This window comes from Manis pentadactyla, chromosome 1 (genome assembly GCF_030020395.1).
Source record: "Manis pentadactyla isolate mManPen7 chromosome 1, mManPen7.hap1, whole genome shotgun sequence".
Lineage (NCBI taxonomy): Eukaryota > Metazoa > Chordata > Mammalia > Pholidota > Manidae > Manis > Manis pentadactyla.
This window is the reverse complement of record NC_080019.1, coordinates 189,974,639-189,990,184: the sequence shown is the minus strand read 5'-3', so window position 1 is coordinate 189,990,184 and position 15,546 is coordinate 189,974,639. Positions and strand designations below refer to the sequence as shown.

At 39.9% G+C, this 15,546-nt stretch overlaps 1 protein-coding gene and 1 long non-coding RNA gene across 2 annotated transcripts in view; one reads left to right on the top strand and one right to left on the bottom strand.

Moving 5' to 3' along the window:
* The window catches only part of KCNJ6 (potassium inwardly rectifying channel subfamily J member 6), a 251,414-nt gene extending 246,315 nt beyond the window's left edge, over positions 1-5,099 (top strand). The window contains exon 4 of the mRNA XM_036899328.2: positions 201-5,099. Coding sequence (XP_036755223.1) covers positions 201-526 — 326 coding nt within the window. The 3' untranslated portion in view covers positions 527-5,099. The remainder of the gene's footprint in view (positions 1-200) is intronic.
* A 4,001-nt stretch (positions 5,100-9,100) lies between these two features.
* The window catches only part of LOC118919404 (uncharacterized), a 39,671-nt gene continuing 33,225 nt past the window's right edge, over positions 9,101-15,546 (bottom strand). Inside the window, exon 5 of the long non-coding RNA XR_008998500.1 lies at positions 9,101-14,067. This is a non-coding gene — a long non-coding RNA (uncharacterized LOC118919404). The remainder of the gene's footprint in view (positions 14,068-15,546) is intronic.

Sequence of the window (15,546 nt, the reverse complement as noted above, 5' to 3'; positions counted from 1 at the left end):
GCCTAGAATCTCCGCCTCATGCTTTGTGCATTGTCAGCACGTGTCCACAACATGAAAGACACCTCCAGAGCTGTGTGCCCTACGCAGGCCACAACCTGAACAGCTAGCTGTGCGCGAGACCCTGCCCTGCTCCCTGAGCCCCCTTGACAGTGTAAAGTCCACACTTGCACGTGCTAAAGCTTCCATTCTCCTCTCTGCAGGGATGACATGCCAAGCGCGAAGCTCCTACATCACCAGTGAGATCCTCTGGGGTCATCGGTTCACCCCTGTCCTGACGTTGGAGGATGGGTTCTATGAAGTCGACTACAACAGCTTCCATGAGACCTATGAGACCAGCACCCCCTCTCTCAGTGCCAAAGAGCTGGCTGAGCTAGCCAGCAGGGCAGAGCTGCCCCTCAGTTGGTCTGTATCCAGCAAACTCAACCAACATGCAGAACTGGAGACCGAAGATGAAGAAAAGAACCAGGAGGAGCAAACGGAACGGAACGGTGACGTGGCAAACCTAGAGAACGAATCCAAAGTTTAGCCCCCTAGCTGGGCGACTCCTTCTCCTCTCCCCCCACACAACCCTTCCTTGTCTCTCATTCTTTTTCTTTTCTGTCTCTCTTGCTTTGTTCTTAACTTATATTTAATTTGGCATCACTAGAAAACAAATCTTCAAGGTGTAAAATATCTACCTGCCCTCTCTCAGTTACCCAGATTGACAAGGTAGACACGGATCTGATCGAGGTGCAATGCGCCCTCATTTGGGGCCCAAGCCTGCTCTCCTCCCTAAACACCACACATCCAACTCCTGGGGATTTAAACTACTTACCTGCATGTGTTGTACAATACCAGATCACTCAAAAGAATGTGTCAGAGATTTTACCTGGGAAATGACAATTTAGGTCTCTGGTGCCTATTTACTCATGTGGTGAGACATAGAGTATAGCCCTTAATTTTATAGATCCCAATAAATTCCATCTACAGGGCAAGGTGCTTGTCCTATGTGGGCATTGCAGTTTTAGGACCCAGGTGAGGTAAAGACAAAACACTGTACATATATATGCCTTATGTAACTATTTTCTTTTTGCAGTTAATAATAAAACCCAGCATGTACAAAAGTACTATAGAACACAACTTCTAAATAATGTACATAGATGTAAAATTAATGTAAGTTTAGATATATAACTTTAGAAATAAGATGCAAAAAAAGGGATTCCCAACAAACAGTAAGCATTTCTGCTCTGATGTCTTTGTTTTCTGAAATTTTTAGTCCCTTTGACACTGTCCCTTTAGTGCATGGCCTTTGTTCCACATCCCAGACTGGCAGCCATTTGGGTACGTCACTGTTCCCTTGTTTATTCTTTCATTAAATCTAATAAGCCATAGGTCTGGGGGAAGTTGGGAGGTCCAGCAGATGACAAAAACCACCACCAATCTGCTGATATACTGTGAAATGTTTACAAAACTGAGGTCTCTTTTTTTAAGATAAAAAGAACCTCACTGACTAGCCTGGGGAGAATTCCAGGAAGAGGACACCCTCTGACGTGTCACCAATAGTGTGTCTATGCTTTGTACATGAGTGTTCTCCCTCTGTAGTACAATAGTTCGGAAAATTTCTGCTAAACCACCGACTCTCCAGCTGTTCACTGTGTAATCATGAAAAACTACAGACTATTCAAAATAAGACATGGTAAGTAAGCAGTAGATGGTTTGAGTCTAAGCTGTGTAATTCATGAAGGCAAGCAGTGGGTGACGTACTGTAATCATTGACCTCACGCACTTTGACTTCATCCAGCACTCCTCTTGTCCCTGGGGGCTTATCCATCAGCATTTCTTGCATTGATATTTGTTATTATTATTCTTTTATTATTATAGAATGACCAGAGTTCAATATTCAAAGATTAGATCAACAACCTTGGTAACTATCTAAAAATATCTCTCTAGAATGTGCCATACGATCAAAGTCAAGTCCAAAGTGTCTCCCAATCAAAAAAACACAAACAAAAACTGCAGCCTAACTCATCTGACTATCTGCAAAGATAAATGAAGAAAGGAAAAGAAAAGAAAAAGAAAGAAAGGGAGAAGAGAAGGAAGGAAGGAAAGAATTTTGTACCAAAAATCTAAATTTCAAAATGAAAAAAGTTTCAAATGAAAATATAAAAAAAGGAAGAGAATCTTAGAAAAAAACCTCAAGGGCAGGTGGAGATTTTGCACTGTAACAGATCTTTCATGTTAATATCATAATTTTAAACTGTTTGCTCCCTAACACAGCCGCCATCATAAATATTCACTGACTGTATTCGAGTTCATTTCCAGCTCCTACAGCCGCGCTCAGTTTGAGGCTTCACACCACGGGGACTGAAGAGCCCAAACTAGCTGCCCCTCCCTGTCGCCCTTGCCTTCCCTGACCAGAGCACAATGGCTTTTCCTGTGGTTTGGGCACTTTGTCCATTCAAAAGCATGCCCCAGAGGTAAGGAAAGTGGCTCCTCAGTTTAACATGGGGGTCTCTCTTCTCCCATTTCCAAGACCTTGCATCAAGACAACTGCTTCTTAGCACTAACCTTATGGAAAACAAAACTGTTGGCCACAGCCCTTTCCTGTTTGCCAGATTTTCATTTTTTGCATTTAATATCTGTTGAATCCTTTATTCATTCCACACACTCTAAGGAGGAGGTTGTACCTGGGGAGTAGGAGGGAGCCCCTGCCAGGCTGTGGAGGGGTTACTATGGCCTTCCCTTGCTGTAGCCTTATGAAGGGCCCTTGGTTTGAGGGTGCTAACCCTGCCGCAGGCAAGGCAGGGGAGCACAAAGCAAGATGAAGCAGGGGCTGCAGAAAGTCTGCTACTGTAGCTCTTGAAGACTCAATGGGCCTTTTTAATTGTTAACTGGGTTTAAAGAATGGCACACCCTGTTGTTTGGTGGGAAGAGCAGAGCTGGGCCCTTTAGCACAAGTGAACGAAGAGCCTTAACAACCGTTGGGTCACCCACGCAAGTCAGTTCTGCACATGTGACGGGCACAGGGTGTGAGGTCTCTCCCTGTTCTCACTGTCTTTGGTGTCAGTGTAGCTGGAGACAGAACATGAACCAAATCTCATTTTGTAATGTGAGCCTCTGAATCTTTAAACGAAGTTGCTCCAGAAAAACCTTTTACTAGAATGTCCCTATCAAACATGTCTATTTTTCTACAATTATTGATAACACAGTTTAACAGTGTATTTTGTGTCAGCTGTTAAATTTGGAACTGAAAGAAACTCATTAAGACTGAATTTTCTAAGCAGCAAGTATTGAATGGTGTTTTTCATTAAGGCAGTTCAACAGAGACGACCCCACAATTTCTACCCATTCTAATTGCTCCATATGCAGTCCTGGTTCACTTTTTCAGCAAATCAAGTGCTGTGAAAATAAAGAAGCCTATTGTAGTGCAACAATACCCATAGCTAATGGGGAATACTCTCAACTTGACATTTCAGTCTGCCTGGTTGGTGTATTTGAGTCACTTTTCCTTAAAAGCATGGGGGGATCCATTAGCCAAATATGAACTTTGAACTAAAGGGTTATGGTTTGCCATAGCTGATCCCAATCTGGAAAAAAGGGCAGATTCAGCAGGAAGCTTGACCTTCCCAAGGGCTTCTGAGACCCTCAGATTCTCACTTCTACCCACCCCAACGTGCTTTCCAACTGGAAGAGTACCTACTCACTTGTAAGTCAACTTTATGTCACAAATACAATTGTTTATGTTTATAGCTGCCCCGTGGGGGAACTATTCGCTTTTGTATTAACACGTTTGCCATCACTGTAATGTCAGGTCATTGCTTTTCCATTCCTTCAAAAGATGGCATTCCGGCCTATTGATCCAACATAGAGCCACTCCATGTCCCCGAGAAGGAATTCCTTCTTCCCCTACTCCTTTCCTCCACCTGCCCCTCTCTATCGCGCTTTCCCTAATTCTACAGTACCAGGTCCGTTGATTTAGTTCAGTGTCTTTTGTTGCCTCAAAGAAACCCAGCTACTGTCCCTAAAACTGTCAACCTGTTTCCTAAGCACAATTTTCTCTTGTGGGTTTAACCAAACTAGGGTGTTCTGAAATGTCTGTTTTTCATTGTACTCTGATTTAAAATGTATTTATTGGTTCATTTAAAAGCCTAAATTTTGAAGTCTCCAGAGCAACATCCTTATGTTTTCTCTTCCTACATTTTCTTACATTTCAGGCTTTCACCTTTTCCCCTTTGTTTTTATTTAGATTTAAGCCAATATCTTTGGGATATTCATTAACAGTTCATACAGGTGGGAACTGGTAGACAGAGAAAGAAACTCTTAAAAAATGCCATTAGAATTATACTGGAACTCACCAAAATAATGTGAAAACATTTGATTAACCGAATGATTCAAGATTTTTTTTTTAATATTAATAGTCACTTCCAAGACAGCTTACCAATAGTCTGACTAGTTGTCATTCTTTCTTTCCTTGACTTGGGTGATAATCTATGTGGTGCAGAAGAATCAAATGGGTAGTTGAAAATTAAATGCCTTACGTATATTGCAGACACTATGTTCCGTGATATCCTTTCATGATGGCTAGAAAGTCAAAAAACATAGGCAGCATATATAATAGATGATTCATTAATATTGCATTACAATGTAGTAAAATATGTTATCTTGTTTCTAGATCTTATGGCCAACCTGCATTTAAGAAAATGTTTTCCTTTAATTTAAAGTGGAGTAAAACATACTTCTTAATATTTCTGCCCTAATGTCTTGGAGAGCTTCTCATGCAGTGTCTTATAGAAGTCAAAACTCTGTCAGGCTACTGAGAGATCTTGACAAAGCACAATATCAATACATAATACAATAATAATGAAAAGCATTGTACCCTACATTGTGTAGTGTTTGAAGCATTCGGAGCACCCTATGTCATTTAATTCTAATCCACCATCAGAGCTTGAGTATTATAATTTACATTTTATAGAAGGAAAACTAGGGTTTGGGCAAACTGAGTAAATTCTCCATGGTTATAAGGCCCGAAAATCATAGATCTTGATTTCAAATCCAGATGCCAATAAGCCATGAATATTTTCTACTACAGACAAGTGTCGGGAAACCAAATCTGTTCACACACTCTTGCCCACTACGTGTTTTTGCATCACTTGCAAGCAAAGAATGATTTTTACATTTTTAAGTGGTTGGGGGTAAAAAACAAAAGAAGAACATTTTATGACATGAAAATTATATGAAATTCAAATGACAGTGTCCATAAATAAAGCTTTATTGGAACACAGCCACACCCATTCATTTCTGTTACCCGTGACTGCCTTTATGCTATACTAGCAGAGATGAGTAATTAAGGCAGAGATCTTATGAACAGAAGACTAAAATATCACTATCTGGCCCTTTACAGGAAAAGTCTGCCAACCACCATACCACACCATTAAATACCATTAGTACTATTAATTATTAAGTACTGTACTGCACTATTAAGAGACTCCTGGGAAACTTAGAACAATGACATTCTTTTCCAGTATAAAATCTACTGCAGTCACTCATAGGTCTGTTTGAAGAAGAAATACCACATTTTTTGGTAAGAGGGACAACAGCTTCAAGGAATTTTGAAAGCCCAAACAGATATCAAAGAAATTAGTTGGGTCTCAAAGAAAGACTTCTTCCTTTTTAAAACCATTCCCTCAGGGTGATAAATCAACAGCCATCCAATATTCAGTGGCCAACTCAGAAAGTGACATGGTAAAACTACTCGTTAATGAACAAAAAAGAAATAGGAATCCCTAGTCCAGCGGCTGAGACATTGCTTCGCTGGTATCCTTAGGCATTTAAGTACGTAGATAGTTGGGACATGAGCCTTTGCTCCGTGGGGTGAATTAGATTTGCAGGGGTTTCCGCACTCCCACCCAGCTTCCAGTCCCTCACAGGCCTTCTTTCTTATGCTCTCTTGGAGGAGAACTGACTAGACTGCTGTTCTGTGTGTTACCTTGCTAGTTTTCTCTAGCCTACAATCAATCAATGCGATCAAGATAAACCTTGAACTACTGCTTGCATTTAATTGTAGTAGTTCTGATTCTCTCTCGCCACTAGGTTAAAATCGTAACATGCAAAGTAAAGAACTAAATGCCTCTCTTGGAAAACCAAGAGGTTCTTTGTAAAGAGCTCACAGAAAAAGAGGAGGGGTTTGGGGGCTGTTTGCCACCATTCTGAGTCTAAAGATAAAGATTGGTAATTAGAATAATATTGGATGAAAGAAATCCAGACAGTGGGGTTTTGAGATAAGTCAATATTAAGTGACATTCTTTAGTATCACTAAGATGAACTCACTTGTGTTCTAAGGAAGCATTTCCAAAGCCAGACATAGGACAGCCAAGCTAGGTTCTTTATCTCTTCAGTTCTATTGAAAAATATATTGCTATTTTATGAGTGCTTTCCTGGAAATAAGGTGGGAAAGAAAAGAATTTTTTAACAAACTATTTTGACATTGTATTGCAGATAGATAAATGAGGGATATTGAGATAGATTTGGCCCTGTATCTGAAACTAGGTTGTAATGGTATCCTCAATATAAATCATGCAGAGAGTTTGCAACTCTGCAACTGCATGGAACAGCATAATAACTAAGTAGGGGGAAAAAAGAAAGCTCAAATTTCAATACCAAAAAATTTAAATAAATGTAAAAGGAGTCAAACTTTTACTTGGCCTCATTGCCTTGGTAAAAGAAAGCTTCCTAATTCAAATAGGAAAGTCCTGGGGAAATGAGGACACAATTAAGACATGCAAGAATAACTTATTGAGGTGGTCAATATGATTAAGAGGTGGAGATTCACTGTCAATGAAAATAGTATTTATAAAGTTATTTTTAGACACTACCCCTCTAGAGTTGAATCCTAACATGCTCTGTGTTCAGCCAGAATTGTGACCACATAGGCAACATATCTTAACTTCAGAGAACAAAATATTCCTACTGTCCAAGCGTAATTGACCATTTCAAGATTAAGACTCTGCACCCATTGTATTAACACAGTCATAAATGCTGTGATATCAACCAGCCAATCTTTATAAGAATAAGAAGGGCTGTTTTTCTCAGGCAATGTAAATATCTGCTACCAACAGACACTAGTGAAATAAACATGAAATCCAACATCATTTCTAAAATTCTGATAGAAATCATAAAACATCCACAAAAAGAGCAAGATATCCCAGGAGTCTAAGTTCAGACCTCTTTGGCTTCTAAAACCCCAGTCCAGGCTGAACGCCTAATGGAGTATATAGTGCTGGATCTAACACCATTAACACAAGTATCAGAACTGGGTCACCTGGAGCACAGAAAGCTGGGTTCCTGTTAGCTGTGCATGAACAGAAACTCTGCCTCCTTGGCCAGCATTCTTAGGGTAGAAGAAGGGGCACTGACCTCAGATCCAGCCACCGCAGGTGCCATTCTGACATCATCTCTTAGTATGGCTGCATGTGGGTGTGGGTATGAGAAATACCCTCCCTTGGTTCAGCCTTGACCATGCCCACCTGCTGTGGGCTCTCTGGGTGGGCCTGTCCCTCCAGGTCTCGTTCCTGCCCGTCTAGACAATGACCCCTCACAGAAATGTCTACTGGGGACCCTGTGTCTTTTGAGTTTATCTTGGCCAGCATCCTTACCCCCAAAGAGCGACCACCTGGGTCAGGGATGAAAACCCTCCCTTTAAGAGCTGAAGGCCTTTTGAATCCCCTACGCACAGGAGTGCCCCTCACATACCTAAGTAAAAATCAAAAAATACTAACACATAAGTGGAATAAGTAAGGAAGTCCAAAAAAGTACCCATTTTCCCATGATGACTACCTCAGTGCTTTTCCCTTTACATATCTAATTCTTCAACATCTAGAAATTCTCTTTTTGGTATCATGATGCTGTGAGCACAAACTTCGTGGGCTTATCAGGCAATCCCTTGTGCCAAAGGGAGAGCTAGACTTTTCCAGTTTAAACCCACCCAAAAACCAGTATCCATGCCACTTGATCAAGAAATGTCACATCCCTCCCTTTCTCTGACAGAGCCACCAAATGAGAACAGCAGTGTCAAAAATCTCTTTATTTGCGAGGAATCCCCCAGTCTGCAACACTCGAACACATGACTATCACTGCCCCAGGTGCGCACACAGCCTCCACGTCATCGCAGGTCATCTCCCCGAACATTCTACCCAGCTCCTCTTTCTGAGTTCCTTCCTCTGCTTACCACCAAAACTGATCTTTCCTGGCACCTTCCTCTGAGTCCTCATTCCATTCTTGAGCAGCAGCCAAGAAGCAATCACTGGGGCTAGTCTTAACTCTTATGCTTAATTGTCCACCCCCAGTTTAATTGAGCATTTAATATGCTCGGAGTCTGACCACCTGAGATCAAAAAGGTAGAATATTTTGTTCCTGCCCCATAAACACCTTGAAAGCCCATGAGTGTTGATTGGGCATTAGGACATCAGTCAATGAGTGAACAGAGTATTAAGAGAGGTCTTGTGCCAAAGGGAGGGCTGACTGTTCCGGGGGAATCTTCTTACCCTTTGCAGCATGTGATCAGACTAAGCTTGCCAAAAATGGTCCTGGACATCTTTATTTATCCCAGTTGGCTCCATGTCTCAGAGAAGAGCCACACAGAGACAAAAGGGGCTTCTCACACATGTACAGGATTCTGAAATGATTACCCAGACATCTGCCTGTGTCGGCAAAGTGGTCTTTCCTCCCCACCCCGTCTGCGGACTGTGCTCTGGCCCCTGTGGGGCCTGGTCACCCAGGACATGCAGGGCTACAACCACGGCAGCCTGCAGCCTCTCAGCATGCCCCTCTCCATGGAGTCCCCAAGGGGAGCCGGCAGAGGTCCCAAGGGGCTGAAGTCCCAGGGCTGCCCCGCCTACAGAGAGGCTTGGGGGAAGCTAAGGAGACACGGGGCAGTGCCCAGGCAAACGAGTACTCATTCACCCCACCAGGTGTTGAATATCCCTTCTTCCTAGGATGGCATGCATGTAGGTGGCCAAACTGCTCCTAAGAAAGCTATTCTTTAAGCCACCATCTCCATCACACACACACACACACACATACACACACACACATGCACACATACAATCACAGTTACCTTTTAAAAAAAAAAAGATTCCAAAACTAAATTCACATAATCTGATGTAACAGAGGTCCAAAGAGCTATCATTTTATTAATCATTAAATAAACCCTGCCTAAAGATTAAGATTGGTCCAAATCAAACAGTTAAATAGTTTTCAATAATAAACCCAAATATAAGCAAAAGCAATCTAAAAATTTTACTTACAAATTGGTTTAGAAAACATGATTTCAAATCAGAGATGTTCATTTTTACCCCCAGGGTGCAAAGTCTCCCAGAACACTATTTCTCTGTCAACTTGCCATTTCCATCTGGCTTTGAACCTGAGAAAAGACTCATTTTCATTGGCATTAAAAAGTGAAGTGGAACTCAGCACTGAACTTTCAGAGTTAAATTCAGCCTCCCCCTGTGAACCAGACAGGAATGAACTCTGCTAACCAGAACAACTCTGAGGTAAACCCACTGGACACTGACCTCTGGGAGATTTTGGACATGGTGGTGCTCAAGATGATGACCTGCTTTCAAAGACAGGGTATTAGTGTTCCAACCTCTGAGTCATGCCCACATTGAGCAAGTCAGGCCAGATGAGACCCCAAAGTCTGCAGCTCACCTGGTTAGCTGGCTGTGTCCACAGGGGACACGAGGGAATAAAGCGGAACTTTCCACAACCTGAACAACTGCACTGGAAGACTTCACTTCCATCTTTTCTCTAATTCTTTTACAAGAGGCACCAACAAGACATATGGCCTGTTAACACCATGGTTCTTCTCTATTTGTATCTTCGCGTAGTTTTTTTTTTTCCTTTTCAAGAAGAGAGATGACTCTTCTGATCACTACACAGTACAGGGGTAATATTCTCAATCCTCTGTAACTAACACATTAATAAATGCAACAACCCTTTTCCCATATACATACATACATACATGTATACACATATACATACATACACACGTGCATACATATACACAAATACACATACACTGATGCACACACATACACACACACACACACACACACACATTTATCCTTTCCAATCAGGTATGAGCTGGTCCACATAAATGAATTTCCAGAAAGCCAAAGCTTGAAGAATAACAACCATTTTCCCCCACCATCACTGTGGTATTCTTTCTAAACTGTACCATGCACTCCTCTGAACCTACAGTCAATGGGTCATAAAGTAGTCTTTCTTTTCATTGTTTCACAGGAAACCTGGATTCAGTCTGAGAAGACCAGGATTCTGGGTCCTGGTTCGACTAGAGATAAGCCATGTGGTCTTGAATTAAACCACTGAACTTCTCTGAAATCATTTTCTCCTTTTTCTAATTAATAAATTGTTTTTAGAGCAGTTTTAAGTTCACATCAAAATTCAGTGGAAAGTGTAGAGAGTTCTCATATACCCCCCGTCCCCTCCAGACACAACCTCCCCCATTATCAGCTTCCCGCACCATTGTGATACCTATGTTACACTTGATAAACTGACATTGGGCTCATCATTAACACCCAAAGTCCGCAGTTTACATTACAGTTCAGTCTTGGCATTGCACATTCTGTGAGTTTTGAGTATTGTAAAATACATAATGAGATGTATCCACCCTTGTAGTATCATACAAAATAGCTTCATGCCCAAAAAATCTTCTGTGTTCCACTTATTCATTGCTCTCTCTCCCCACAACCCTTGGCAACTACTGACCTTTTTATTGTCTCATAGTTTTGCCTTTTCCACAAAGCCAAGTGGTTGGAAACATACAATATAGAACCTATTCTGATTAGATTCTTTCATTTAGTAATTTATATTTAAGGTTCCTCCAAGTCTTTTTATGGCTAGATACCTTATCTCTTTTTCCTGTTGAATAATATTCCACTGTCTAGATGGAACACAATTTATTTATCTATTCACTTACTAAAGGATATTTTGGTTGTTTTGAAGTTTCAGCAGTGATGAATAAAGCTGTTCTAAACATCTGTGTGCAGGTTTTTGTGTAGACATTAAGTTTTGATTCATTTGGGTAAATACAATGCATCATGAATTACGAATCGTATGACAAAACTGTGACTAGTTTTGTAAGAAACTGCCAAATTATCTTCCAAAGAGGCTGCACCATTTTACATTCCACCAACGATGAATGAATGCTCCTGTTGTTCCATATCCTTGTCGGCATTTAGAGTCGTCTTTGTTTTGGTTTTTGGCCATTCTATAGGCGTACACTGGTATCTCATTATTGTTTTCATTTGCATTTCCCTGATATATGATGTGGAGCATCTTTTCATGTGCTTATTTTGTCATCTGTATCTCTTCTTTGGTAAGGTATCTCTTCAGGTCTCTGTCCATTTTTTAAATCACATTGTATCTTTTCTTACTGTTGAGTTTTGAGAATTCTTTGTATGTTTTGGATAATAGTTCTTTCCCAGATGTGCCTTTTGAAAATATCTTCTAGTCTGTGGTTTGTCTTCTCACTCTGTTGACAGTGTCCTTTGCAGAGCAGAAATTCTTAATTTTAATGAAGACCAGTTTATCTTTCTTTCCTTCATGGGTCATGCCTTTGGCGTTTAAAAAGACATGGCCATATCCAAGATCATCTAGTTTTTCTCAAATGTTGTCTTCTAGGAGTTTTATAGTTTGCATTTTACATCTTAATCTATTACCCATTTTGAGTAAATTTTTGTTAAGGGTATAAGGTATATGCCTAGATTCTTTTTTTTTTTTTTTTTGGCACGTGAATGTTCGGTTTTTCCAGCATCACTTGTTGCAAAGATTCTATTTGCTCCACTGTATAGCCTCAGCTCATTTGTCAAAGAGCAGTTGACTCTATTTATAGGGGTATATTTCTTGGCTCTCTGTCCTGTTCCATTGATCTATTTGTCTATTCTCTCACCAGTACCACACTGTCTTGATTACTGTAATTTTATAGTAAGCTTTGAAGTTGGGTAGTGTCAGTCGTCTGGTTTTGTTCTTCTCCTTCAATATTGAATTGGCTATTCTGGGTCTTTTGCTTCTCCATATAAACGTTAGAATCCATCTGTATATACACAAAATAGTTTGCTGGGATTTTTACTGGAATTACATTGAATTTATAGGCCAATTTAGTAAAGACTGACATCTTGAAAATATTGAGTCTTCCTGTCCATGAATATGGAATATCTCTCCATTCATTTAGTTCATCTTTGATATCTTTCATCAGTTTTGTAATTTTCCTCATTTAAAGCTTGTACATATTTTGTTAGATTTATACCTAAATATTTCTTTTTTAGGGGGTGCTAATGTAAATGGTATTGTGTTTTTAATTTCAAATTCCACTTATTCATTAATGGTATATAAGAAACCAATTGACTTTTTGTATATTAACCTTGTGTCCTGTAACCTTGCTATAGTGGTTTATTAGTTCCAAGAGGTTTTTTTGTGGATTTCTTTCAGATTTTCTACATAGAAAATTATGTCATCTGCAAACAAAGACAGTTTTACTTCTTCCTTCCCAAACCCTCTGAGAACTGCTTTCACAGCATCCTACAAATTTTGATCATTGTATTTTCAGTTTCATTTAATTCAAAGTACTTTTTTAGCATTTTCAGTTTCATTTAATTCAAATTGCTTTTTTAATTCTCCTGAGATTTCTTCTTTGACTTAGGTGTTATTTAAGAGTGTTGTTGAATCTCCAAGTATTTTGAGATTTTTCTATCTGCTTTTCTCTTTCTATTTTCTAGTTTAATTCCACTGTGATCTAGAACAGACATTGTATGATTTCTATTCTTTTAAGTTCATTAAGGTGTGTTTTGAGTCTGAGAATGTGATTTATTTGTGTTCCATGTGGGCTCAAGAAAAGTGTGTCTGCTGTTAGTTTCCTCATCTTCAGCAATCATTAGAATCCCATAGGTTTTGCTTCTATGATTCTATTATCAATTCCAGTCTCCATCACCATGGTTTCAGTCTCCACCATCCCTAAACTAAATGGACCCAGATGGTTTAGCTTTAAGTCTTTTCATTGTTTTTGATAACAGTTTTTAACAGTTTCAATGATTCCTTTGCTGGCAGCAATGAAATTTCACTACCATCCATCCTCATGTCTCCAGCATACCCTTACCAAATACATCCTTCTCTCCTCTTCAATACCGCCACTAAACCATGTGGCAAATAGATGCATTGTAAGTTAGGTGCCTTCTAGACAAATGAGGAAAAAACATTTAGTCTCCTCCAGAAGTAAAACACTCAAAGGAAGGTTATCGTCTTTGACAGAAAATAAATATGTGGCTCCTTCTTGCCAGCTTATCCATGAACCACTTGACCAGCTTCAGCAGGCTATGGGAAAATTGCTTTTAACCTGAATCCGTGTTGGCCTTCCCTGAAACATATATCTAGGACCCCAGGCAAAAATGAAAAAATGTATTACTAAACCAAGCAGAACATAATCAGGGAGGTAAAAAGCTGAAACCATAATTACATTTTAATTCAACTGCTTTATTTCAGCCATATCATTCTTTTCCACTATTAACTGAAAGGTAATTCATTGTATTTGCCTTTCTTAACAAAATACCACAATAGTAGAGCCTGAAATATTTACTGTGGCCCAATAAAATATAAGGTTGTTCTGTGAGCCATTTTCTAGGATAGAAAGAAAACTATTCCAGAAACTTCACCAGTTCAAAAGTCCAGAGCAGTACCTAAATTTCAATAGTCTTTTTAATCCTGAATCTGAAATTGGGGGTAAGTCTTAATCTGTTTTGAGGTTGCATGTCTGTAGACATTCATGTTTCTGTTGCTCTGGGACTTCTCATTCTTACCACCACATGGAACTGTGGGAACCATTAAAACAAAACAAAGCCCAATTGTTCTTGGGACCACTTCAAGTTGGGGTGTCATTGGGCTGCATGTTGGTGTTCCAGTGTCCATTCCTACAGAAACAAGTCTTCTAAAAGGGGCAAAGCACAGACATACTTGATCTTCAGCATTATTCCCAGAAATTCTTTTAAGGACTTGAGTTTTTGATAAAATGCTTGCATCCTAGAGAAAAAAATGTTTCATTTTCAAGATACACAAAGTTCACCAATACTGGCACAGATTTGTATTTCCATTCTCAGGAATCTAAGCTGCCAACTAAAGCTAAACAAGGACAAATTCCACCAAAATATTCTGAAAGCTGGCTGATGCCCATATTTTTTGTTCTAAATCTACATTTGCTTGATTGAGTGCTGGCCCAAGAACACTTGTAGTATGGTGGGTGATGTTCTAGGCAAGTTACTTGAAGACCCTTAAGAATAGTGACATCTTCCTCTGCCCTCCACAATCCTACAACCTCATGGCTACCAGCTCCTAATACGTGACAACACTGTGTTGAGTGTATAGAACCACTCAAAAGCCTTTGAGCAAGTATTGACTCCAACTCTACAAATGAAGAAACTGAGGCATAAAGAGGGAAATTAACTTACTCTAGTTTTAGGAATAAGACAACATAATAGAAAGAGCACGGCAACTGATCTGAAATTTAAAGAAAGCTGATCAACTTCTGTGTAAACAATCAGGAATGGCTTCCTTCTGGGGAGGAAAGAGCCTTTGTCCTGACATTCCTAAAGACTGGGTGGGATTTGGAAAATAAGGATCCAGGAGGAAGGAACTTCTTTTCAATTTGAGAAGCCAGCATGGGAGAGGGTCCAAAGATAGACGTACACAAAGCAAGAAGGAGGGTAGTGCCCAGGCCAGCCTAGATGGGGAGGGATGGCATACTGTAGGATTTGATAAAATATGCATTTTGAAAACTGGTGCTAAATTGCAGAAGATTTAGGATTCCAGGCTAAGGAACATGGTCTAAGGAGGGAATATCATTATTAATAAACCCACCACAGTGCTTAAAAGGCCCTTAAGTCTTTAGGATTGAATTTTTTTTAAAGAATAACATTCAGTGGAAAAAAGCAAAATGTCGTTGACAGAACGGTCAAGCACTTTGAAATGATTCAGTGAACCTGTGAAAAATGGAATACATCATTGGTGGAATCTGAATAGCATTTAGTAGTGAACTACATGCCCAGCAAAATCATAAAACAAGGGTTATTCTAGGAGAGATTTAGTTATTTAAATGACCCTATGCAAAAAAGTAAAGATTTATCTGTAAAACCAATAATCCTTAAGAAATGAACAGAAAAAAAAAAAGCAAGGAAATGCATCTTTGCATCTTTCCAAAAATCCTTCCAAGGTTTCTGACTTTTCCTTATGATAAGTAACTAAGATGTGCTTGCTTCTGAAGTCAGTGTTGCCAACCTTCCCACCATGCCTTTTGGAAAAGACAGCCAGGTAGAGCCTGGTGTGGCTCCTGACCCACCTTCTGGTCCTCTGGTAACTCCTTTTCCTCAACTCCAAGCACGTCTGTGCACGGACCATGGGACGAGAGCATGCCACACGCGAAAGCACAAGTTACGTATTGAGAAATCACTACAATGCCAAATTTTTTAAGAATGAAAATCTATATATCTTTCAGAACTCGCTGTG